This window comes from Thamnophis sirtalis, unplaced genomic scaffold (genome assembly GCF_051295495.1).
Source record: "Thamnophis sirtalis isolate CommonGarterSnake01/CBP01778 unplaced genomic scaffold, rThaSir2_p1.2 scaffold_3, whole genome shotgun sequence".
In the NCBI taxonomy this organism is placed as follows: Eukaryota; Metazoa; Chordata; class Lepidosauria; order Squamata; family Natricidae; genus Thamnophis; species Thamnophis sirtalis.
The window spans coordinates 128275136-128303025 of NW_028261383.1; the positions used below are offsets into that span (position 1 = coordinate 128275136).

General features: G+C 39.9%; 1 protein-coding gene across 7 annotated transcripts in view; it reads left to right on the forward strand.

Annotated features, from left to right (window-relative positions):
* Positions 1-27890, forward strand: part of CACNA1G (calcium voltage-gated channel subunit alpha1 G) — a 248541-nt gene that overhangs the window by 21187 nt on the left and 199464 nt on the right. For all 7 annotated transcript variants that reach the window (XM_087710029.1, XM_087710023.1, XM_087710026.1 and 4 more), the window contains exons 3-7: positions 2755-2852; positions 8449-8608; positions 11608-11899; positions 12587-12679; positions 20560-21358. In XM_087710029.1, the coding sequence (XP_087566155.1) occupies positions 2755-2852; positions 8449-8608; positions 11608-11899; positions 12587-12679; positions 20560-21358 (1442 nt within the window). The remainder of the gene's footprint in view (positions 1-2754; positions 2853-8448; positions 8609-11607; positions 11900-12586; positions 12680-20559; positions 21359-27890) is intronic.

Genomic DNA, 27890 nt, shown 5'->3' on the forward strand with positions numbered 1-27890 from the left:
AGCTGAAGAAGCTTCTTGGATGAGAAACAAAATGTCTTCAAATAAGTTGCCTCTTGAAGAAAGCACCTATGGGACTTCTGCAAAGTCCTTGTCATGGCAAAAATTCTCCATTTCCTGGAGCTTGACTGAGGTTACAGAACTGTTACAGAAAAGTATAGGATTATTTCAAGACATGCCTTCAGCACTACCTATACACTGACAGGCAGCAGCTCTTCAGGAGCCCTTCTTAGCTCTATGTGGGGAAACTGGAGATTAAACATGGAACTTTTGCAGATACTTTTGCACTAGGTTATGGTAGCTTTAATCTAGTGTCTCTGTCCTAGTTGTATTTGTAGCTGTGCTCTTTAATAGTGCATACATTATTGGTTGAATTTTTAAAGCAGGATTTGGGAACTGTCTATATTAGAAAAATACAGCTTCAGCATTTCAGATATTAGAAGGCTGCAGTTTTCATCAACCTGTTAGCTGCCTCTGTTAGCTGGAAGTGTTAGGAGACCATCAAAGCATCTCAAGGCAGTCCCTGATGGTGAGATCCATTTCTCATTGCAATGATTCAGAACTACTATTACATTTAATTGTACAGCTCTATCTTTAAATAACTCTTAAAATGTGCTTCCCAAATAGCAGGAACTGTGCTTGAGCAAAGGAGACATGGTAAATTACATGGAGTTTTTGAATACATTCCATGATGTAACAGGGAGATTATGTTATGAAGGCAGATAAAGTTGTACTTTGTGGCATCTTCCAGAATCATGGCATGAAAGTGTTTAGCTGTTCACCATAAATTATTTTTTCATTTACATAGCAGTAAGAAAAATTATACACCATCATATCTAAAGGACTGTGATTTCAGAAACCATTTTCCTTACTGGAGCACCAGGAAAAAATACTAGCAATTGCATCTGTACAGCTTTCCCAATTAAAATGTAATCTGATCATAGTTTATCCTTCTTATTATAGAATCTTGAATGTTTGTTGATAATGTAGACAGGCAGGTGGGTGGCTGCTGAATTCAAAGAGGAGAAAGGAAGGAATAGTTTCCCTAAGTATCTTCTTTCTTTGAATCTGGATACTCTTCGCAGTGATGCAGAAGTTCTTGGTTCTTAGCTTTCCAAGAGAGTTGAAAAAGAGTAATGGAACCTGGAAAGTGATCGGAGTTCTAGATTGGTACTGTGAAGATCCAGGTGTAAGTCTACACTTAGTCATGGAATTCATGTCTTTGGATTAGTAACTTCGTTTTGGATAAAATTGGGAAAGACCTCCCTGTGGGTTGCCTGGAACTCTCAGAGCAATTACAAAATATAAATGAGGTTGTTGCTATTTTATTCTGTATTATCAGCCTACTTGAAGCTTTATAGCTTTAGTACATCCTTTTTAGACAGACAGTGGTCCCTATCATGGGAGTGAGCGGGTGGGAGGAAAGAATGGAGGCAAATGAAGGGCTGTAGATTGAACTATTAGATACACGCTTTGAGGGACTATGAGGATGGATTTGAGGAAGGTTTAGGGCAACTCACTGCAACGAATTCGCTATAGCCAACTTGCCACAGCCAAATCCCAGTGGGACAACTCATTATGGTCAACTTGCCACAGGACAATTGAAAGCTGTATTAATAATTTCATTCAGTTACTTTTATTATTGGTGACCATGTTTTCATTGAAATTATTGTAAGTGTTGTATTTCTGAATTGACTTTATTTGTTTTATTATTAGCCATGGTTCTGCTGAAATTAATTTAACTTTTTTATTTGTTGACTTGTCCTGTGACAAGTTGTCCCACGGTGAGTTGGCTGAAGCGAGTTGGCTATGGAGAGTTAGCCATGGTGAGTTGGCCATGGGAAGTTGTCCCATTCTATTTGAGGAAAGGAAGAGAAAGAGTATCTCCTACACATCCAGGTGGAGTGTCTTCTTGCACCAGAAACAAAATGAAAAGTGTGTTGAGTTGAGCAGAGGTTTTTGTTTTGTGGAAAGAAAGGAAGTCACAAAGAAAGAAGTAATAAGCACAAACAAAATCTAAAAGTTGGAAAACTGTGAATCACTTTGTAAAGAAGACAGAACACCAGATGGAGAAGGGAATGAGAAGCCAGGAAAAGGATCTGAAGCAAAGAAATAAACTAAATGGGTTGGACAGTGGAATTTTGAATAGAAGTGCAGATGAATGCAAACCGAGTAATGAAAGAATGTTCCTAAATTATTGCTTTAAGAGGAATCTGCAGGCTGACAGCAAATAGCACTTATGTAAACATGATTCCATGGGATAATTCATATTTCTACGAATACTCTGCTTCAAGATAGGCCATAAAAGGAGACTTCGTTTTATAGATCCTATACCTTGTATCACTTTTGGATAGTTCCCATATGCTGGAAACAAAATTCAAATTTGAAAGCTTTAGTGAGTTTATATTGTTTTCATGTTATGTGGACACATTTCTCCCTTCTGACAAGTACAATAAACTTTGGGGAACTTCACTTATCGCCTAGAAAATAACCAAAATAAAGATGAGGAAACACTTTACAAAATAGCTTTGATTCACAAACTTAAATGTGCAAATGACTCATAATTGAATTCCTCTAGGACTATTCCTTGATGGGGAGAGATCCAATAGTGAGTTGTTGTTGTTTTTAAAAAAATTACCATATATGTATATTCGGTTTGGATGCTTCATCTGGTTTTTTTTCCTGCAGAATTCTGAAATGTTTCCTCTATTTATGAGATATACATATAATATATTTGCATATATACTTCTTTTGCAGCATGCTGGAATACTCTTTGGACTTGCAGAATGTCAGTTTCTCAGCTGTTCGGACAGTCAGGGTACTCCGGCCTTTGAGAGCCATTAACAGAGTTCCTAGTAAGTTGAATCTCTTTTCTCCATTCTCCCCCTCCCTTTGGTAATAGTTCATCATTTCTGATAATGAGGAATCAAAAGAATAAATTGGAGATATTACATATTTTCTGAAATTGCATTGAACATGCTCCCTTCTGTCCCTTCAGCACATCAATTATCGGGCTGTTTTCCATTCATTATGAATGAATAATCCAGTTTGTTCCCTTTTGATGAATTGTCCTTCCATTTCAACCATCCCCTCAGAAAATGAGGGATTTATTTATTTATCAGATTTATACACCGCCCAACTCACTACCTAAAGGACTCTGAGTGGTTATTATGTGATTATGATCAAACACAGAATGAACAGTTCGTACTTTGTTTCCAAAAGTGTTTGCCTTTTTTGTGTTTTGCTTCTCTTTCTGAAGTGTTGTTTTTTGTTAACGTCACACGTGAATCAATTATTCAGCTTGTTTCATTTTTACCATTCATTCCCTTAATTTGGAGACATTAGTGGTTTGTGATGGAAAAGGATGGGTGAGTTATTAGACACAATATTGGCATGAGGACATGTATGGATATAGTTATGGAAGGATGCTTTCTTCCACTAGCATTAAATAACTTGCAGAGGATGATAAACAACAAATCCTCTTCCTTAAGTTGCCAGATGTGCCTTAATTTAAGGCAATATGTCTTTCCAGCATCACAGATTGTTGGTCATTAGATTCTATCCATTTCAGAACCAGTTGTTTTTCTGCAGCACCTGTTTTCTAATTCCTATCTTCAGCTATGCACTGTGTCTTTATACCTCATGCCCACATTGCTTTTGGTATGATCCTTTTCATCTTCAACTTTCTGGGAAGAATGATTTCTCCAGAAATAATGAAACACTTTCCATTTAATCCTATCAAAACAGTATGAAAAATAATGGATACAGTTATTTGTTTTAAAGAATTGGTTCATCAGGAGGAAAAAGAAGAGATTTGCGACTCTTGGCCTTTTTCATTTGGGCTGTAGGTTCAGTGTTCATCTTCAGACCACTTACTAGAATTTGTTCTTTTTCCTCAGTGATGGAAGAGTTTTCTCCCAAACTGGATTAGAGGACTTCCAAGGTCCTTCCCAACTCTGTCATTCTGTTATTCCTAGATTTGAATGGCTATTTTATTTAAGTATGGTAGACACAGAGAGAGAGAGACAAGTTTAAATTAGGAAAGATAGTTTTTCAAGGTCAGATATCCATTTGATAATAAATCATGACAGTAAAGCCAGAAGTATGGGATGGTAGTGGTCTTACTAGGACTGGAGAGACACAGGTGACAGGAGCTCACTGGATGATCATACAGATCATTACCTCAAACTATCTCACAAAGTTGTTAGTTTGGGGAGAAATTGGAGATCTTCCTGAATTGTGGAGAGAAGACAAGAACATCAATATAAACCACAAAGAAATCTGAGTTTATTGTACATCTATAATGCCTATGCCTATAAGGGAGCTCCAGAGGCTTTTGTTTTAATATTTGCATTTTGACAGTTAATACCTTGGACTCCTTTGTATCTCTGAAAGTCAAATGTTGATTGCAGCACCTTGATTGCAAACTATTGGTCAGATGTTTTAGGAAAGTAGTTTTTACTTTCTATTTCAGGGATTCTTAAACCACCACCCATCACTAACTGTGTCTCCCAGTGGGATCTTGAGCAACTTGGATCATACATTTTTTTAAAAACTGATCACAGTGGAAACACTGTCAGAACCTGCTCCTAGTTTGAATGGGCAAACTTGAAGTGAACTCACCTACATAAAGCAGGGAGTAACGCCTGGAGTGATTTTAAAGGATGCCTAACTTGTGGGTCTAGTTGTCTGTCAAAATCACTGCCAAGCACAATATAACAGTGGGTGATAAATGGTCTCTTACCAGCTTGTGGCTACCAAGGTGGCTTGTTACAGTGCTTGCAACTGTATTTGTGTACTTGTGTAGTCCTTCAAATCTCTGCAGAAATGTATATCTTAGTGATGTTCATTTATTATAAATCTCTAGACTTTCAAAATGGAAATGTTATGAAAAATGAAAAAGTTAAGCATGATCAATCTGATAAAAGTCATGTTAAGCCCAAAAAAAGGATGATGGGTGCTACATAACTTCTACTACGCTGTGCGTTTTTTTCTTTCACAACCTTAACCCTAACAAAATCATTACTTCTGAAGGCATACAATAATGTATTTATTGTGCATACAATAATGTATTTATTGTTGTAGTGGAGAACACCTGTTCTTTTTCATATACCTTATGGGTTTCCCCCCTAAACAAACGCAAGAGGTTGTTTGAATAGTTATGTCAAGGCAATCATATTAGTTGAAAGTCCAAAGCATCTGAAATCTGATGCATCTAATTCAGTAGAGTGCCTAAATAAAAGTCAAAATTCCATCCTGCCCCTGCATTTAATAGCATAAGTAGATGCAAAGCTCTGTAGCACAGAAGAAGACCCATCTGGTTGAATGTGTCTGTTACCTTGACAACACGAGAAATTCTGACCTGGATCCATCTGTCAGAACCTGGTAGTTCCTAGGCTATATTTGTTTTTCTAATCTTGTTAAATTAAACTTAATCTACCAGGATGTTCCCTGTTATTGTTGCTTCCACTTTTATCGTTTTATGATACAAGCACCTCCGTTGAAACATCCCCCCCCCCATCAAGCAGAATAGATACATGGCTGGATGTATCTGCCTCAATCTAACTGGGGATATAATTTGCTTCATACATTCGCAAATCCCAGGTAATTTATCTTTGATCCTACACAGCAGAGCTGAGACTGCCCGGGAAGCAAAATGTACAGACTTTAAGGAAGGTCATCAAGTGATGTGCTTGAGAGGCTGCTCTGTTACCCAGAGAAAAACGAGAAAAATCTTATAAATTTTTGAATATTTGCAATTGGAGTAGAGTCAGTATAGGTTGGGAAATGTTAACTATTGAGAAACAAAAACATAAAGAGGTTTTATAAATACACGGGTGGGGGAGCATGGAACTTTTAGGATTTCTTCTTTGCCGGGTGCCTGTAATTCTTACTTACTTATGAGCAATAAGAATACAAAGACTGATAGGCAGTGAGATAGAATCTTTCGCCTCTAAAAGCTTTGCCTGTAAATGGAGCAAAATATTAACAAGAAGTCAAGCAAGTAACAGGGAATGGTAGCTGAGTTAAAAGAATGGACAGAATGCAGAAGGAAAGCCCAGAAGACCCTATTCACATTTAACATGTTTCTGTACACAGACATTGTAGTTTCCTTACTGGATTAAAATATAATATTTGATGTAAATGTGTGCGCCCACCCACCCACAATATATACAACCATAAATAAAAATGTATACATAAATACACATAATTGTGAAGAGTTCAGTCTAATAACATATACCATAGTATTTTGATGCTGTCCTGAAGATGACTGAGGTAGAGTTCAATATTCCATGTCATTGTTATGTAGCTTGAAATCTGACTTTTGGTATGAACTCTGTATAGCCTGCAAAGGCATGAGTGAACTCTGCTGGAGAGCAGGCTGCAGAAGTATCCCTGATGGGCTGAATACAAAGATTAACAGATGCATGCTTTCCCTAGAAAAGCAAATTCTGAAGAGTAATTTGGGGATGGAGGCACTTTTGTTAAATGTATGAAGTGAGGTAGGGATCTTTTCCATTTGTGTTTTATCAACAGAAACCCTTGGAAACTTAACAGCAATGTCGATCCCTTTACAAACCACAAAGTGTTCCCTGAATAACTCTTATGATTAAATGTCATTGATTGTATGATTAATTGGTAATTCCACAAAGTGCTAATGAAGAGAAAAATGGGATCTATAAAAAAAGCTTAGAAGAAAATGCCAGATTAGAATGAAATAGATTATTGAGAATCTATTTACAATCATAAATGAGAGCAAGGCATTTAGACATAAGCATGAGTACAACAACTTTTGTAGGCCTCTAAATTCCTTTTGGAACTAAACAGCAAACTGTAGTCTAATGGGAGAGAGGACATAAAAGAACATTAGGCTTCAATTTTTTAAGAGCAGGGATGAGTATGTCATCTGTTGAGTGTCCAGGATGATCAATGAGCTTTTGGTTACAGATGGGGTCGAATGCCATAAATTCTTATTTTAATAGGAACTTGCCAGGTTTGTATCTCCTGAATGAATATTTGGATCTGAATGCAGTTATCCTTTAATATCTACATTTCTCAGAGCTTTGCATTCATATGAAATGCATATATTAAATGTGCGCAAAAATATGAAGAGTGGGGTTTTAAAGTACATGAAAAAGCATTACATTCAGGAAACCTGCTTACTAAAAATACATTATTAGACATCACATACAAAATGTATAGTTTATGGACAGATCTTCTTTAAAAAGCTGGACATAGATGGAGAAGATAGGATTGATTTATAGCAATAGCAATATCACTTAGATTTGTATATCACTTCATAGTGCTTTTACAACCCTCTCTAAGCAGTTTACAGAGTCAGCATATTACCCCCAACAATCTGTGTGTCCTCATTTTATCGACCTCGGAAGGATGGAAGGCTGAGTCAACCTTGAGCCAGTGAGGTTTGAACTCCAGAACTGCAGCTGGCAGTCAGCTGAAGTAGCCTGCAGTACTGCACTCTAATCACTGTGCCACCTCGGCTCTATTTATAAGAGGAAAAAATTAAAACTGAAGGAAATTAAATTGATTATCTACTCCTAAGTGAAAAATGAATAAGAGGGTAACAATATGTTTTCGATAAGCAAACAGAAAGTCAAAGAACAAATATTATAAAACAAATTTAGCATTACAGCTAGTTAAAGATTTGTGTCAAAGCTCAATATGTTTTAAAGTTAAAGTCAATGGAGTTCTCCGCCAATAAATGTACAGCACTGCAGTCATGCTCCATAAATTTAAGTATGACATTTTATTGGTGGCTTGTTTCTGATACCTTTATTTTATACTGTAGCTGTTAATCAAGTGTGAGAAGGTGTATTTCTTTAAAAAAGAAACAGCAATAAAGTATTTTCACATATAAAAAAGGATACTTCTATCAGGATTCATCCACACTGAGGTGTAACTCTGGATTTCTTTGGATCTGTGAGGGTACTCATGGTGAGCTCCTATGCTTCAGAATTGTCCATCATGCTGACTGTACATTTTCTTTTTTTTAAGAGGTAAAGAAAGTGGGTTACTTTCCTACATATTCTAGGGTGGTATCTTTCCATATGTCTTTGATGATTGCTATGTGTTGCTGAGCCCACAGGACCACACCAACTGTGAACCTTTGACTCTTACCATACCTGGTTAGATTAGCATTGATTAATTGAAATATGTTGTTAGGAAGAAATCTAGCGAGATCACATTGCAAAACAGCCTTTCCATGTTGACGTCTTAAAATTATGTGACAATCCCACCCCACCCCGAATTCCCAGCCTGTTCTGGGAACTGCTGCCCTGACACATTTAAAAGAGTCCAAATTGGGGGGGAAACTTCCTGTAGCATGTATGGTTCTTAACTCTAATATCCTTCTTCTCTTAGTTAGAACAAGGATGTGCTAACTCAGTAGAACTTCTCATCCTAAAATGGGGCTTTTATTTGCTTTCTTAGGTATGCGCATCCTGGTCACCCTGCTTTTGGACACACTTCCTATGTTGGGGAATGTCCTCCTTCTCTGTTTCTTTGTCTTCTTCATCTTTGGTATTGTTGGAGTCCAGCTTTGGGCAGGGCTGCTTAGGAACCGCTGCTTTCTACCTGAAAACTTCAGTCTGTAAGTATGAATGAGGTAGGCTTGCCCAGGTTCTTTGTAAGTGCTGAGGGGTTTCAATACATCAAAATAGTAGTTCCCATATGCACCGCAATATTCATACATAGCGTTTGAGTATCTCTGCTTGGTGTTGTAACAGAAGTGGAAATTTTCTAGCAAAGTCATAAGAAACAACACAAGTATCTAAAATCCTCAGTAACATAACATTTTTTTCAGAATGTGTCCCATTGCCATGGCTGATAGCTGCCCAACAGCGATGATAGAAATGTCTTCTTTCGCTCAAAATATTATAGGACATGGAATAAATTTTATGAATGGATAGAGACAAGAGGTAGAAACGAGAGGGAAGTTGGTGAATGTCAATAACTGTTAGTATGGAAAATAAAGATACTATAGAATTATGGATATAATACAGAAACATTGTAAATAGGCTAATGTAAGTAGAAATTTAGTTAAAACTCATTTTATTTTTTCCCCATTGGTTGTATTATTATAATTACTGTAAATATATTAATATTATAGTTATTAGCTTGTTAAGTATGTTAAGATTTGTTATTGATTTTTCTGTGGCTTTGCTTTATTTGTAATTGTTACCCTAACGTGACACTGTCTTCTCAATAAAGAAAAGGAAATAAAAAGAAATGGAAAAAAGAAAAGAAATGTCCTCTTTCAAGTATGTCCGTCGGCAGTCACAATACTCCAAGAAGGGAGACTCAGCTACTAAATTGCAACTCTTCAGCAACCAAAGCTCTGACGGCCATTACAAATGAAGAGGGAATTTCCAACCTCCGACCAAATGGAAGAGGGAGAGCTGGAGAACAGCAATTGATGAGATTTGGCTCAGGAAAGAATTTGATTCAATTCAGTCAGAGATAACAGGAATGAGGCAGGAAGAAGAATCCAGTCTTATCAAGATTCAGTTCCTCATCTCTGCTAATGGGGTGAAAATAATTCCAGAGAAGTATGGAAGAAGTCATTATTAATAATGCTGGCACCATATAATAAAACCAAGCTTTGAAGGAATACAGACCTCTCTCCTGATGTGATATATTTTCAATGTAGCTAAAACTGTGTATATACAACAAAATGTTTAATACATGTATAGCTATAAATGCAAAATGTGTTTTTGTAGTATTTTTGGAGAATTCTTCATTCTGATTCAGAAAGATATGTTGTGTTGAATTTGGTGCTATTTATGTGTAACCACTAATTGTGCAGTAGGGCTGTTATTGTGCTCATGATTCTTAAGGCTGAATGTGAATTACTTAACATATAGAGTATCTTGTTAATATCTGAACAGTCTAAGCAAGTTTCAGCATAGAAACACTAATTCGAACCTTGTGAAAATTCTTCAGGTGCCCTTTAATTCTTGGGTTATCAATACAGCTGAAACTTATGAGAAACCTTTCATAATTTTTTTTAAAAGTTAAGAGATTTTTTTTTTTGGAAGTTGGATGTTTTTTCTTCCTTTGAGTTTGTTTGCTGGGAATAGAGAACAGTTAAGTTTCAGTAACATAAAATCCCTCTAAATAAATTGGCAACACACCAAAATCATGTTCTGATCAAGTCGACACCCCCTCCCCCCCCCCAATGCAGCTACTGTTCTGAGTGAAAGATCAGGAGTCTGGCAGCACCTTTTCTAATAAATTTTATCAAAAGACGCAAACATTTGCCAGCTGCTGCTCAGATGCGACTAAACAGTGACTAAACAGATGTAAGATTTCAGTTGGGATGAACCAAAGGGAAGGGAGGGGAAGAAAGTTGATTATGCAATTACAGAGGAGTCAAATTACTAGTACGTAATCAATTAACCATTGTGAACATCCATTGTATTTGGTGAGATCTTTTGAGATTGTCTAAAACCTTTTCCTGTGTGTGAGTTCAGAAGTCTCCATTTTAGAAAATCAAGTCTTGATTTTCTAAAATTGACACTTTGAGGTCTTCAGTAGAATGTCCCAATGGATATTATCTGATTGATAATACTTTGTTCTTGTTTCAGTCCTGACATTCATTATTGGTTTGGATAAATATCCTTTGGTTTTTCTTAATTATCTGTTTGGGGCCACAATAAACTAACACAGCTTTCCTTGTATGTGGTCTGAGTGAAGGGTGAAAGGCTGAATGGAGGGTGAGGGATGGATAAGTTTCAAAAGGTATTCAAACCAACAATTCAAGAATGAACCTGCCCAAATCTCTCCTAAATTTTGCTTTAAAAGCTTTTCTATGAACCTGAGTGCATTAGGAAAGTGAAACATGCCTCCCCCACTAAGAAAATTATGTATGAAAGTATCTTCAAGATGAATTAATTTATTATGGAATAAACTTTGGTGGATCATAGCTTGCTTTATATTGGCCATATAGCCCAAGCAGTTTGGTGAATTGCAAGTTGTCCACCAAGCCAGTTTATTTAGAGCTAAGACTCTTTTCCACTTTTTTTCCTTACTGATTAACTTAGTAATTATGCAAATAGCAAGATGGGTGTTTATTAGATTCTGCCCCCCTTTGAAGTGTTTTATGTTTTTCATAATCTATAAAGAAATAACAGCAGATATATGGGACTGAAGCTGTACATGCATCCTATCTAGTATCACATCTTACCTCAGATAACAACCAGCACAAATTATTTGAGTGATGTGATGTGATCTGACATCATTTTTAGCTTCAAAACATCAGTAGTTTAGAGACATTTTTAAAAAATGAATTGCCATTCCTGGCAATCAGAGTGCTCCCACCTACAATTAATTTCTCTGATTGCTTGCTCTGAACTCAATTATCCTATTGGCCCCTGTAACATCTCTGAGCCAGTAGTTCCTTGTATTGCTCTATTGACTGCATGAATATCACTTTTGCTCTGTTCATTTTCATACTGTTGCTTTGTAAGAATAACAGTGTGATTATTTCCCACTTTCTTTTTGCACTGTGAAAAGAACATTCCATCTTTACTTCATCCCCAACTAGTGTGATTTTGGTTCTGTAACCATCCGTGTGTCTCTTTCTTCCAGGCCTTACACACTGGAGCTGGAATCCTACTATCAGACAGAGAATGAAGATGAAAGCCCTTTTATCTGCTCCCAGCCTCGAGAAAATGGGATGCGGGATTGTCGCAGTGTTCCCATACGGAGGGAGGAAGGCCTGGTGTGTACCCTGAACTATTATTCCTACAACGACACCAGCAACACCTCTTGTGTCAACTGGAACCAATATTACACAAATTGTTCTGCCGGGGAGCACAACCCTTTCAAAGGAGCTATCAATTTTGATAACATTGGATATGCATGGATTGCAATATTTCAGGTGAATCAAAAGGACTTAAACCACGATCTTGTGCTGCTGCAGCAACTGGGAAAATGAAGTTTGTGTTTATTTTTGTTCAGAAGTGCATTTATTTTTCAAATTTGAACCAAGTAATTAAATAGCTGAGAATCTACAAGTCCTGCTTTTACTGTAATAAATATAGGTTCTATGGGTACCAAATATGCATGTGGTTTTTTATTTGTTTGTTATTATTCTTTATTAAATTATGTCAATTTATATATTGTGTTATTTTTAATGCAAAGATTGAATAGGGTAATTGGGAGCCCTAGAATCAGTCAGTGCATCCCTTGGTCTTGTTTAAGGTGGTCTTTTACAAGTTACCTGTTTAGACCCCTGGTACGAATTTTCTGACCCTTCCCCATAACTAGTAGTTTGGGAAAGACCTAAAAGAAGTCAGGAAAAAAATGTGAAAGAATATGAAAGAAAGGGATGATAGTTATCACATCCACCTGGCCCACCCTACTACTTGATTTAGCCTTGTCTACCAAGTAGCATCAACCAATTACTCTGAGAGAATGTGACCCTCAATATGGACAAACTGTCTTGTAGGTGACTTAAAAATTTCATAGCTATTTTGTTAGATGTCTACCGTTCCTTGCTCTTCACAGCCCTGCAATCATCAAGATGAGCTAACCAATGACTTCCTTTTCTTTTGCCTTATCACAGGTCATCACCCTGGAGGGCTGGGTAGATATCATGTACTTCGTCATGGATGCTCATTCCTTCTACAACTTCATCTATTTCATTCTCCTGATCATTGTGAGTTTTGTCTCCAGTTGTGTCAATCAGAAGCATTAAACCTAGATTTCCACTGAGGAAAAGTCATACTGGGGTGCATGGAAGGACTGATGATAGGATTTATTATTAGAGCCTCCCAAAACAGGGTAACCAGATAAAAAAGAAAACCAGATCTCATGTGCTTCTTGCATTTGCAAGGTGACATTGAAATCACTTAGAAAAAAAATCTAGTCAGTGATACTGGTTTCCTCACTGTTTACTACTCATGCTTTCTGCTCCACATTTTTATTTTAGTAAGCAAAGGTTGAAAAAAGAGAACTAACCTTAAAAGTTAGCATAGAGGATGCTTGAATTTGATCTATGGTGACAAAGACAAATGCAAATAATTTGATCTTATATTGGCTTTTATTTTAAAGAAACCTGCTGACCATGATATTTTTGTTCTTGTTTTGGTAGCCTCAAATAACCTCTACACTTTCCTTATAATATACATAACAGATTTAATAACAGCTGCTTAGATTTTGTCTCTTTCTGCCTTACCCCAATATTTGTCAAGATTATACAAAGCTTATATGTCAGGGAAAAAATGGAGAACAAAGTTATGACAAATAGCATTCAGACAGGCAAGATATAGGAGTAAACCTCAGATACATTCATATTAACCTACATGGGTAATTATTTAGGATCTGTTTAGAATTGTGTTTTTTTTAATCCGACAATAATCAGTATCATTCTTACTCTGGGCCATTGCAGTTGCAGACAAGATTGTTAGATCATCTGTGATTCTCTAAGACATGGACATAGATTAGAATCTATAGCTGAAGCTGTGGGGCCACAGGTGATCTCTTTCAGCATTTGGAAATCACCAACAATTGTTACTGAGGGTAAAATTATTACATGCATGATTGCATATAAATTGAATGAAATCACATTTAATCCTGCCCCACCAATTTGAAGTAATACCTCAGCAAAGATGCAGATGCTGTGTAAATAATGGTGGGTAAAAATACAAACTGTAAATAAAACAGAAAAAATAATAATTTCTAGAATACTGGCTTGAGGACTTTGAGATAATTATTTACAGAGCATTAAAGAACATTGCAACAATTTGTACACTTTAATGAGGAAGAATAAATGTGAAACAGGTGTCAGGAATGTAGACACTGTTTTGGGCCATTAAGGCCACTTTTCAGAAAGCAGAGTTCAGATAAATCCTCCTAGGGAAGGACTAGATGTACAGGACTAGAGGTAATACTAGATTAAACTTGGAAACCACAAGTTTAACTCTTTCATGCCTATGTTAAATTTAGAGTGAGTGTAATGAGCCACAAGAGCAGAGGTGGGTTGTTCCCAGTTCAGCCCAGATTGGGTAAACCAGTAGTAGCAGCAGTGGGAGGCTCTGCCCACCCACCCGGATGCTTTTACATAGAAGTGGCATGCAAGTGTGCATAAGCAAACCAGTAGTAAAATATATGGAAACCCACCACTGCACAAGAGTAAGCAGAATCTGTAACATGTAGCATAAGCAAACCAAAATCCTAAAGCCTAAAAAATCCTAAATTTTTCAGGGTCTGGATCATATTTATCTATTATTTATAAGAAGTATATTCCCCAGGAACCTTCAATTCTATTCGACAAATAAGACATGCAAGCAAATAAAAAGTAGAAGCAAATAAGATTAAACCCATATTTCAGAAAGCTCAAAAATAAAGAAGACTCTGGCCAGAGACCAAAAGACGGTAATGCTTTTGTATCAGATGAAACATGATGTAGAGCAAGGATGTCAAACTCACATCGTCATGGTGGCATCATGTGATGTATTGGGACTTCCCTCCCCCCTTCGCTAAACCGGGTGTGGGTGTGGCCAGTGCGTGATGCATCCGGCCAAGGGTTTGGCAGCCCTGATGAAGAGAGTACCATAACTATAGCTCTTCCACTGAGACAAGATTTTGTTTTGTGTATTGTTTTATTTTGCTTTTGTGACCATCTTCTAATTCTCATCTGGCAAAAGCTCCATTGGAGGCCTTCAGCTGAAGCTCTTAAAGTATAAGGTTATACATAGGAGATAAATGTTACTTCATGCTTCTAGGTGTTAAATCATGAATGCTATAAGGCCAAAGGCAGTACCTGGAATCTAAGCATAGAAATGGACTGAAGGGCGGGAGCAGTTGGTCTAAGACAGATAATCATAATGTCCTGGTTGAGTAAAAAATGTAGAACTTAGATTCTGCACTGACTGTAGTTTTAATAGCTTCAATACACTTTAAAGATTTAGTGCATTACAGTCATTTTACTAGGGTTTACTAGTGTATGAATAAAAGAAGCTGGTCTTATATATGATAGAGTACCCAACTTCGCAGCTGGCAGGTCTTTGATAGCCGATTGAATTAAAAGTGATTTCCCCCCCCCCCAAATACAAATCTTCCAAAGTTCTCTTTAACAAACTTGATTAAGATGAAAGCAAGAGTGTTCCAAACATTTCAGAAAACTGAACTCTTGAGTTAGGAACCAACACATAGTATTTATGTCTGCATGAAGGTGGAAATATTCTGAATCTTTTTCTCACAGCCTCATAATATACCCAAGAAGAGGTGAGTCTTCCCCTCTGATAAAGAGGAAATCTGCAGTTGTGAATGAGATACACAATGGTTACTTGAACCCTTTTCAACCCCCAAACTAATTTTTATACCAATACTGCCTGACTATGCAGTCCTAGGAAAAGACTGTATGTCAATGATGGCTAACCTTTTTGCCATTGCATGCCAAAAGCAGGGGGAGCGTGGGGTTGAGCGCATATGTGCCCATACCCATAATTCTATGTGCTCTCCCCTTGTGCATGTGTATGTGACACACACACCCCGCTCTCACCCCTCTTTTGGCACGCAGTGGCCCTGTTTTTCATCCTCCCCAGGCTCCAGACCCTTTCTAGGAGCCTGGGGAGGGCGAAAAAGGCCTCCCGCCCTGGAGGGCGAAAACGCTCCGTTTGCCAACTGTTGGACCAGAAAGTGTGTTTTTCGCTGTCCCCAGGCTCCATACCCTTTCTAGGAGCCTGGGGAGGACCAAAACAGCTCTTCCTACCCTCTTGGAGGCTTACCGTAGGCCGAAAACAGCCTGTTTCCCAACTTCTCATGGGCCCAGAAGTCCTGAAAATCAGCTGCCCAGCGCGTGCATGCATGCTGGAGCTGAGCTCGCATGCTTACTGCTATGGCTCCATGTGCCACCTGTGACATGCATCATGGCTCTAGACTCTTGTTCCTTTTTTGCCACCTAAAGATTTTTGCTTGCCAGTAAGTTTCACACAGGTGTGGGATTTTACCAGTTCGGACTGGTTCAAGTGAACCGGTAGCTCCGACTATCAGCTGGGCCTGCCCACCCACCCCTGCACTATACTCACCTATATTCCCTTTTCTGAAGCACAACTGATAGGATTGCTGTGCCTCAGCTATATTCCTCTCCCACAGTAATGTGGAAGGTGATTTCTCTGTAAACTGTGTACATGGGAGAACCGGTTGTTAAACCGGTAGGATCCTGCCCCTGGTTTCACATACCACTCTGTTATGTCCATGAGGGGTCCTTGGTGCTCTATGATCTTGGTTGTTTTCTTGCAGGTGTTTCATTACCCAAACTAAGTAATATCATCAGTTTTAACCCTGGGCTACAAATGTTCTGCTTTATTAATTATGCCCATTTGCATTGCCTCCGTTTACAAATACTCATGCTATAATCACACCAAGGATATTACACCAATAGATTACATCTACCGTGGGAAACGGTGGGTTTTTTGGGGGGAACATTAGATTTTTACAAAAAGTGCTGGGCAAAAAGAACAAGAGCTTCCATGGATGGGGAACCTCCTAGTTAAGTAGACTAGGTAGGGCGGCATCCATACAAGCCCAAGAAGTAATAAATAGCAAAATTAGCATCGTTATGTAAGCTGTGTCCCTTTTTAAAATACATGCATTGTGATTATTCCCCCCCCCCATCCTGACAAAACTGGTGGATTCTGTAGATGCTTCTGAAAAGCCTCCAAAAAGGAGAATGATGCCTTCCCCCCCACCCCCCCACGCACCGGGGTGGAACACCTCTGAGGTTATCCAGAAAGAAGGCCACAGAATGGTAGATGGCTCAGCAATTTCTGCCTTCTGAGATGGCCTGAGTAAATACTCAATTTGTAGAATTGAGGTAGCCCAGAGAAAAGAACCAGTTGTAGGCTGCTTTTTGAGATCTTCAGACTGAATAGCCATCAGGGGCTACATACAATGCAGCCTAATGAAGAGAGCCTGTTTTGGAGTAAAATTCAGACTCTTCAACTGCAGGCAGCTGTTGCCTGTTGAGTGCCAGCTAACAAAGGAAACGATTTCTCCTGAAAACAGCCAGAGACTCCATAAGGGAAGTATCTGCCTTGAAAACACTTCAAGTGAATACGTTTAGGAGAGGGGGGGGAACCCTACTTAATTGTGATAAGTACAAATACAGACTACCAAGACATCTTTTGAAGTCAAAACAATCTTTATTGAGCTGCACTATCATTGGTGGAATGAGAAAGGGGTGGGGAGGGAGCGGGCTGAGATGATGCCTGAATATCTTGATATGAAAGGAAGGAAGAGAAGAAGGGCAGGGAATATCATTGGGTGCCTCTCCCATAAACAATGATGGCTGTCATCTTGGAGTGAGTTTGCAGGAGGTTTTCTCAAGCTGGTTAAAGTCAGTCACTTCTATATGGTGATTTTTTTTTAGGCATGGATGTGCTCCCCACGTGACTCCTGAGCTTGAGAAGTTTATGATACATTTGGAATGTATAAAGCGGAGAAGATTGAGGCATCATTGCAGCAGTTATTAAAAGTCCAGGGGGAAGATGGCTAATTACTGAGTCTCCTCCACTTGCTGTGTCCCCTTCTTGTCACTGCCAGTTCATCTGTAAATTCCATGTGGGAGGTCATTAGGAAAGAAATTGAAAATGACATTAATCCCCGTATTGTTATTGCCCAGCCGCAGTTGGATTACTCTGCCTAGTTCTGTTCCCTGTGTCTCAGAAAGAAGCAGAGAGAGTTAGAGGACTTGCAGATAAGGGCAATCAAAATTATCAAGGGGATGCAGCTAATTCTTTTATGTGGGAGGGTTTTACATCAAGTAGGAGGGGCAGGGTAAGCATATTAAAAAGGCAAATAGATAGAGGCATGTATGAAATATGGCAAGGGTAAATTAGCAGCCAGGTAATTTTTTTTGCGCCCTCAAAATAAAAGAACTGATGGTCATTCAGTTAAATTAAATGGCGAAAGATTTAGGACCATGATGGTGAACCTATGGCATGCAGAGCCATATTTGCTGGCATGCCAGCCGTCAGCTCTGGGCAGCTGATTTTTTGCCTTTCTAGAAGGCCGGGGGGAGGCCATTCCCCCTCCCCCAGGCTTCAGGGAAGCCTACGGAGGCTGGGGAGGGCAAAAAATGGCCTCAATGGGCCAACCGGAAGTTTGCAAATTATCAATTTCTAGCTTCCAGAGAGCCTCCAGGAGAGGCCGTTTTTGCCCTCCCCAGACTTTAGGAAAGCCTCCGGAGCCTGGAGAGGTATTGTGCGTGCATGCGTGGAGGGGTGGGGGTGTCACGCATGCATGCACAGGTGGGCGGGAAGGATTTAATTGGTGTGGGTATGCATGGGTGTGCGATACCGCACATGCGCACAATTTTGGCACACTGTAAAAAAAAGGTTCACCATCACTGATTTAGGAGAACATCATCATGTACCACATGGTTAAACTATGGAACTTGCTCTTAGAGTAAGGAATGTTGTGGTATTGTGTCTCTCAATACTACTTGTTGGAAACAGCCGAGAAAGTGCTGCATGCTCAGGAATCGGCAGTTTGACATCCTTCAGGACACCTGGATTCCAGCTCTCTTTACCAGGAGTAACAATCTGTGGGAATGATAGCCGCAAATATCTGTAGATCACCAAACTGTCTACTAATGAAATAGTCCAGTGGTCCCCTACCTTTCTGACTTGTAGAGTGATGGCAGCAGCGGCAGTGGAGAGGGGATGGTTTTGTGGGAGCACCTCCACTTGTGCAATCGGCATGCATAAATGGATCTTTGCACACAGGCACGAGTGCCCACGGTTTGTGCAAGGGAAGACTTGTGAGCACGCTCGCCTGCTGCTTGAGTGGTGTGGTTCCAAATGGGCTGAGGGTTGGCGGACCCCAGAAATGGCCTAATCCAGCAAGTCCCTTACTACATTCTTGAAGTTTAGGAGAAAATGAGTCTAGCTTGATGTGGCAAAATGAAGGAATTTCACCCAGCGCCATAGAACTATATAGATGTAAACCAGTGCAATTATTTCTGATCAAAGGCTTCTCTGCTGTTATAACAGTAAAATGTCTGTAATATGATATATTTAAGGAGCAAAGTGCTTTTGCCATATGCCTTTTATGGCTTTTTGTTTTCTATCATATAGCCTAAGCGTTTAAAATTCTATAAAAACCCAAGGAATTTTATCATACCCAGCACATTTGTCCTTCTCCTGCTATAACCATCTCTTCTTCGTGCAATATTTTATTCTTTTTAAATTTCCTTAAATTGTAAAGGTAATTTGTCATGTGGCTCAGAGGAACTGCTGCTTAAGAAATATGAACCAAAACAATGTTTGCTTGGAGGCATGCAAAACTATTCACTTCTCCAGGCAGTTTTTGAAAATATAACTTATAGACATCAAAATTGCCGTTTGTTTTATATCGGTTGGGGGTTCTGGAAGCAGAATATACATAATCTGTCTTTATGTTTGCTGCAGTCTCTGGGAGCTTTTTTCAAGCCTAATTGTAGGATCAGTTTAGAGGGGGTGATTCATAGCCTCATCGATACTCCTATAAAGTGTTTCATTTCCCCTCTTCCAGTGTGTAAACCTGTGTGAAAATAGACAATATCGGTCAGGTATCTCCATGCACTTCCAAACATTTGCCAAGAAAACTTCAGGGACTGGTCCAGACCTGAAGCCTCTCCCAGGTCCTTGAGAAGAACTCAATAAGTGGACAGAAAGGCCAAATCTAGTCTTAACATCTGACCGACAGGGCAACCATTCATAATAATATGAAAGCATGTATGGGTATAGAGATTTAGCATTGTGCACAGGGGTGAAATCCAGCAGGTTCTGACTGGTTTTGGAGAACCAACAGCGGAAATTTTGAGTAGTTCGGAGAACCAGCAAATGCCACCTCTGGCTGGCCCCAGAGTGGGGTGGGAATGGGGATTTTTCAGTATCCTTCCCCTGCCACGTCCATCAAGCCACATCATGCTCTCCAAACCATGCCCACAGAATCGGTAGTAAAAAAAATTGAATTTCACCACTGTTTGTGCATCATTAGAAAGAGTGTGCAACACACACATACCCTGCTGCCAGATTTCCCCGGGAAATGCAGCATCTACGATGGAAAAAAGGCTGCTATTCCTTTTTTAATAGATTTACTTATTTATTTCCATTCCATAAAGTAGATTCTGGTGAACTCAGTGTGGCTACCTGGTCATGATGCAAACTTGCATTCATTCTACTAGCCCTCTTGAATTCAAGAGGCGTTCTCAAATAAATGAGTAGAATTGCACCATTCGTTTGGAGTTTCTCCACATTTTTATCTCCAAAGAGTGATATCAGATGATCTCCCACACTCATCCTAACCAGATCCAGGGCAGCTTCAGTGTTTGTTGCATGATAAACCTTCAAACCTTTGTTCCTTGGATGAAATATTAAGGTGTTAGTGCAAGGTTCTTTCCCCTCCTTGAGTTTTAAAATAATAAGATGTTGGTTTGGAGTCCACAGTTGTTTTGAAAAAAAATATGTTTTTTTCCCTCCATCTCTACATACACTCTCAGTTGGGCTTCTCCACATAAATAGGGCTAATCACAAACTATTTCTCTTTTAGGTGGGCTCTTTCTTCATGATAAATCTCTGCCTCGTGGTCATAGCAACCCAGTTCTCAGAGACCAAGCAGCGAGAGAGCCAGCTAATGAAGGAGCAGCGAATCCGCTACCTCTCCAACGCAAGCACGTTGGCTAGCTTTTCGGAGCCAGGAAGCTGTTACGATGAACTTCTCAAATACCTTGTCTATGTCCTTCGGAAGGCCGGCAAGCAAGTGGTAGAAACTTGTTGGACCACAGGGGTAAAGATGGGCTTTCTCTCCAGCCCACGCAGTAAGAACAGCACAGAGAGACAACTGTGCAAACATCATCCGCAGAAAAGGTCATCAGTACATCACCTCATTCACCATCACCATCACCACCATCACCACTATCACCTAGGCAATGGAAGCCTACGGGCCCCACGAGCCAGTCCAGAAATTAGTGATGTGGAAACCAGCTCCATTCACAACGGTGCCAATCGGTTGATGCTTCCTTCAGTAGTCAATCCTTCTCACATGGCACCGGGCAACACGGAATCTGTTCACAGTATCTACCATGCAGACTGCCATTTTGAGCCAATTCATTGCCAATCATCTCTCTCTCAGACTGGTCTCAGTTTGCCGGGACCTGAGGTGCTCCCCAGGACCATGGTTGGCAGCAAGGTTTACCCAACAGTACACCCAAGTAGCTCCCACGAGCTCCTCAAAGATAAAGGTTTTCCAGAGTCCGCATTGAACCCCGGGACTAGCACGCTGATGAATCTTAACATCCCTCCAGGGCCTTATAGTCCGATGCAGAAGATATTGGAAACACAGAGCACTGGTAAGTAGTAAGCTTGGCTGTTGACCATTCAGTCAAGCTTGAATGACAGGCAGAGTAGTAATCTTTGTGTTCCTCTTTTGTCCATTTTGTCCTTAGCATTTCCACCAAGCTACATCTCAGGGACAACAAGTGTGTTTTGTTTGTGGAGCCCCAGAAAAAGGTTGCAAAAATTCCTGCCTGCCATTTTGGAAATCTATTGACAATCAGTGTTCACAGCATGGAATCTGATGGGCAGCATTTTGAAACAAGAGTCTAATCTAGTGACTGAATTCACATTTCACATTACTGTACCCTGTGGTATTTTACTCAGGTTTATAAGAGCCACTGTAATATTTGAAACCAGTGAGAAATCAACGCAGAAAGCATTTAAAATATATACTTCCGGCTTGCCCAAGCCATGAAGAACCGTCTTCTGAGAATGTAGGTTCTCTGAGGATTTGTCTAAAAGCTGAAAGTGTGTGTGCATGTGTGTGTGCACGTGTGCATGTGTGTGTGAAAGAGAGAGAGAGAGAGAGAGAGAGAGAGAGAGAGAGAGAGAGAGAGAAGCTTGTATAACATAAATATACAAGGTGTTATTGTTGGATAGCAATATGTTTCTGTTTGCCACCTTTTTTCCTTCTTACATACATATCATTTCCAAACAATTGGTAAGCATGCCAGTGATAGATCTTTTTGGAGGCTGTGGGCTTCTTTCTGTGCAGGGTTGACTTGGGGGTCACACTAATTCAGTCCTGTGGAATAATATCAGGGAGCAAACAGGCACAGGTCCAGCTAGCATCTTCTGTAATTCATACGAAGCTCCCGTCTGGAAATGGGGAGTTTCTGTCATCATCCAAACTACTGCGAATATTTATTCAGAAGCGTGAATGATCCCCTGTAACAGCACCGTTAATCTAATGTAAGGATGGCCTCTGGAGCGTCCACTTTTCACTTTCCATGATTTCTCTGTGTTTGCAGGGGTTTTTTTGGGGGGGGGATCTCTCTAAGCATGAGAGACTTTCTGGGAATGAGGCAAGGCCAGCTCGCCAAAAATCTAACAGTTTGTCTCCAAGAGAAGGTCAGGCTAAGTGATCCAATGTTTCCTGCAGACTTGAAAGTGAGATAGGAGTTAAAGCTAGATTCAGAGTGGGTTTTGAGGACAAACTCCTCAACTCACTGTAGCCAACTTCATTAGGGACTCTTCTTGCATTGGAAAGCCCATTGTCAGCTGGAATTGATTTCAGAATGGTGAGTTGGAAGAGAAGTTGAAATACCAGCAAGCAGCAGGCATGCATGGGCTATGGTGGTGTCTCTGCAGCTCCTAATACAGATAGTCCTCGATGTATGACCTTAATTGAACCCAACATTAAGTGAAACATTTGTTAAGTGAGCTTTGCCCCATTTTGCAACCTTTCTTGTCACAGTTAAGTGAATCACCCCAGTTGTTAAATTAGTAATGAAGTTGTTAAGTGAATCCGACTTCCCCATTGCATTTGCTTGTCAGAAGGTCATAAAAGGTGATCACATGGCCACGGGATAGTGCAACCATCATAAATATGAACTGGTTGCCAAGCACCTGAATTTTCATTGCATGACCATGGGGATGTTGTGACTGTCGCAAATCTGAAAAACGGTCATAACTCACTTTTTTCAGTGCTGTTCCAACTTTGAACTGTCATTAAATGTCAGTTCAGTGTATGTCATAAGTCGAGGACTTATGTGCCGTATTACATGTGCCATAGACTTGATTGCTTTCTGTTTCACCTTAATGGACAAATGGGTAATGAAGCAGCTGCAAATGCTTGCTTATGGACAGCATTGACTGGTGAGTTCTAAGGGGTGTGTGTATGCACATGTGTTTGGCTCAGCCTTGGATTTGTAAATCTGAATAGATTTCCACAATTCAAGGTAGGGAACTAAGCAACCATCAAGCACTTTCCCCCCTGAAAAAAAGTTGTTGCTGATCTTCTATCTTCTATATATATAAAAGTATATATGTATGTTCCAGCATAACTCTGGAGCCTCAAGATATTTCAACCAAACTTGGTACACAAAATACTGGGGTGGTGGTGGTAAGACACCCCTGGTGTGTGTGTGTGTGTGTTCCAGCATAACTCTGGAATGCCTGGGCTGTTAAGGGGACCGAGTACGTCATCCTACAGCAGCAATTGTTTGTGATGTCATGGGAGGGGGAAGATCCAATGGGGAAGCGCTTAATGGATTTGGGGCAAAGTGCCTGGATTGTAAGAGAGAGCACATGAGAGGGGGAAGGGAGAGGGCAGGGATGATGGGCATGGGAGTAAAGGGAAGAAAGGCCACTCCCAATAGCTCCCTGTCAGACAAATGCTTTGACGTCTATAAATACCTGGGCAGGTATTCAGCTAATATTAAATTTTTAAAAAGAAAACTGTCATTGAGTAACCTCTGGAAGAATTGTTATTTTCTTTAGCCTGGGATGAAAGAGATAGAGTTAAATAGTTATTGGTGGTTATTTCCCCAAATAAATGTTTTGGGTGTGCCCCCCCATCTACTAATTTGTTATGGAAAAGGTAACCTTTAATTGGTATAGCACAAAACACAAAACACTGTGTTGTTTGAAAGTCTTTTACATTTTCTAACCAGGAATATTGATTCTGATCTTGCTCAATGGAAAACTCTTTTGCGTAGCTATATCCCACTGACGCTTCTGCTTGAATAAAAGATGGTGTAAATTAAGCAGTGTATTCTTTTAGGCTTTAATATTTTGCGGAGATATTGCAGCTTACATGCCAGTTCTCTAACAGATGCAAATGTTTCCCAAGAAATGGCTTGAATGAGGTAACTGAAAACCCATGTTTTGTAATATTCACAGTCCCTTAGAAATGTACAGTTTGAACATGGATGATTCACAATTAACACTGTTTCAGCAGTTTTTTCTGATAGTTTTCCAGGGGTGTTCTTGAACATTTCCTGTTATTCCTCTGTAACTTTGCATTTTCCCAGGTAGAATCCAAGGGTGTTTGCTCAAAAAATGGTGCAATCAAAGCTCTCTACCTATTTGTTATTGTCTTATGTTATTGAGGCCACCATCTTGACTTTTTTTTTTTTACACACTCTGTATTTACTCCTGTCACAATAGATGAGAAAGATTCCTACGTCATGCCTTTCCTTTCCCAGACAAGAATCTACTTGACCCACATTTCTTAGAGACAGAGGTGGATTGCTACCGGTTTGGGCGAACTGGTAGTGGAAACTGGGACTGAGTTCAAACCAGTAGAGAGAAAGCAAAGAAGGATCCCATTCAGACATTTGCCAGATCAATTCAATAAATTTGAGTAACCTTAATTGGTTAACTTTTTACTTAGTAAAATCGGAGACCTCAGATTTCGAAATAATGCCTCATTTTCTGAAGGACTTGTACCCTTCGATACTCCTTTCATGCAACTGGGCAGCGCTTTCTGGGAATAGTGTTGCAGAACAAAAAGTATGTTAATGTTTTAAAACAGTCAGCTTTTATAAATCTAATCATGATTCTTGATCTCTTTTGCCTAGCCTTCAGAAACCTTTTGAGTCGGGTTAGGCAGATATTTCTTTTTTTATTATTATTCAAAGATTACATTTATGTAGTTCAAAACAGCCTCTCACTTTCATTTTCAGTGCAGACCTTACAAGCATAAAATATCAGCACTCTTATTTATTGAAGGGTATTTATAAATTTTTGATCTGGCATTTTCACAGCTAAAACTGTTCCAAAGTGTGAAAAACTTTTAGAATAACATTAAAAAAAACACCTTACAAACGTAAAAGCAGCAAAAGAATAATACCAAAGGTAAAATCTACTGAGGTGGAAAGCTCCAAAAGGCAGGATTGCCACTTTCAAAAAAATAAAGAACTGAAAATCAGGGAGGGTAGAATCGCCTTCATGCGGTTCCTGAAAGAATACGGTGGAGATGGCTGATGCTTTCTGGAATTTCAGAGTTTAAATTATGAGCCCATGAACATTATTACAGCCATTGTTGTGCTTGATAACATCATCTCTACCACCAGTACCATGAGTTCCATCACCATCCCCACGATGGTGAAATTCAAAAAATTTCTCTACTTGTTCTGTGGGCGCAGCTTGGTGGGTTTGGCTTGGTGGTCATGTAATTGGGTGGGCATGGTGTGGTGGTCATGTGACTGGGTGGGCATGGATTGATCATGTGAACTTGGTGGGTGGGAGTGGCCAAGTCGACATCACAATGTAAAAGCAGCTGGACTTCACACAAAATGGCACCTGCAACAAGCAGGAACCTCACAATCAGGCACAGCTGATTTTTAAACATTTTTTTACTACCAGTTCGGGCGAATAGGTGGAAAAAATTGCTTTTAAAAAGTTATGACCATCGTGCGGCACAGCTGATTGTCGGAACTTTTTTTAAAAACTTTTTAAAGCATTTTTTTACTACCAGTTCAGGCAAACCGACCCGAACCGGTAGCATTTCACCCCTACATCCTGATCTTCATCACCGCTACCAATGTGCTGCTGCTGTTTCTGCAAAAAAGGGGGCTCAGGGTTACAAGCTAAAGGCCACCCATCCCAGCACTCTATGCAGACAGGGTCCTAGGTTTCAAATGTAGCTCTTGCCAAAATAAAGTATCCATAGTACAAAGTGGTGATGAATAAATCTGATTGGGATGGGAGTAAACAAGCTGGCACTCAATCCCGACAAGACCGAGTGGCTGTTGATGTTGCCCCCACAAGAACGGACCAGATATTCCATCTCTTAGCCTGGGGGGCGAAACCCTTCGCCCCTCAGAGAGGGTCCGCAACTTGGGTGTCCTCCTGAATCCTCAGCTGACATTAGAATACCATCTGTCGGCTGTGACCAAGGGGGCTTTTGCCCAGGCTCGCCTGGTGCACCAGTTGCGGCCCTACCTGGACCAGGAGGCACTTCAAATGGTCACTCATGCTCTCGTCACCTCTAGGCTTGATTACTGTAATGCGCTTTACTTGGGGCTGCCCCTGAAGAGTGTTCGGAGACTACAATTGGTCCAGAATGCAGCCGCGCGAGCGATATCGGGTGTACCTGGGTACACCCATGTTACACCTATCCTCCGCGAGCTGCACTGGCTTCCCATCAGTCTCCGAATGCGCTTCAAGGTGCTGGTCGTTACCTTTAAAGCTCTACATGGCTTAGGACCTGGATACCTACGGGACCGCCTCTTGCCACATACCTCCCAACGACCTATAAGATCCCACAGATTGGGCCTCCTTCGGATACGTCGACCGGGCAAAGCCGGTTGGCGACTACTTGGGGGAGGTCTTTCTCTGTAGCTGCTCTGGCCCTGTGGAATGATCTCCCTGCAGAGATCCAGACCCTTCCCACTCTCTCGGCTTTCCATAAGGCCACTAAAACCTGGCTGTTCCGGCAGGCCTGGGGCTGTTGACCCCAAAATATGGTCCAGCCGCACTTGGAATGGAGTACATGGTGTGTTTTTAAGTCTATCTTTTCTTTTTTTATATGCCTTTTGATTTATTTGTATTGTGAGCCGCCCAGAGTCCTACGGGATTGGGCGGCATACAAGTGTTATTAAACTTTGAAACTTTGAAACTTTGATTTGATCTCACTTGGTTTCTCATGTTGAAACTCTTCCATTCATTTTATCCTGTTTTAATATCTTTTCCCCTGACTTCAAAAAATACCCATGAACATTCATGTTTTCAAGAACATTTCTTCCATATGATTTTGTTTTATACTAATTTAATTTAAATGTTAATAGTTAGATTGATATCCAGGCTTTTCTCTCAAGTTGTCTACATAGCATTGCCCCCACTCTGCTTTCCCCAGAAGAGCAACTTTATGGAATGCTTAAAAAAATAATTGCCCCACAGTTGCCCAAAGAAATTGCAGGGCTTGATCTGGTCTGACACCTTAATCATTATATCACACCAGATCTTGCATTTGGCTCTATTTTTTTTCTGTACTCTCTTTTTTATATGTACAGGTAGTCTTTGACTTATGACAACAACTGAGCTCAAAATTTCTATTGATAAGTGAGACACTTGTTAAGTTAGTTTTGCCCCATTTTATGACCTTTTTTTGACACAGTTGTTCAGCAAATCACTGCACTTGTTAAATTAGTAGCAGTAGCAATAGCCCTTAGACTTATATATCGCTTCACAATGCTGTATAGCCTTCTTTAAGCAGTTTGCAGAGTCAACATATTGCCCCCAACAATCTGGGTGTCAACTCATAAAGTTGCCATGGTGAGGAAAGGGGGGGGGAGAACATCCCACGGATACCTTTGGCTAGAGTCGGATCTCAGATTACTACAGCAGGCTTGTGAAGGATGCACCTCATTGGAGAATGTGATTTATGATACAGACCGAGGGGAGGGGAGGAACAGGGGTAAACTTCAGTTATAATTCAAATGAGGCTTAGATTTGATTGCAATAGGGTATTGCCAAAATGGTGCTAGTAATAAATGTCAGGTGCTTCTTCGTTTAATAATCAAGAAGGAAACCACTCAACTCCATGCTTTAGAATTAAGTGTACTTTTACTAATTACAAACGATAAGTAGCAAAGCAAA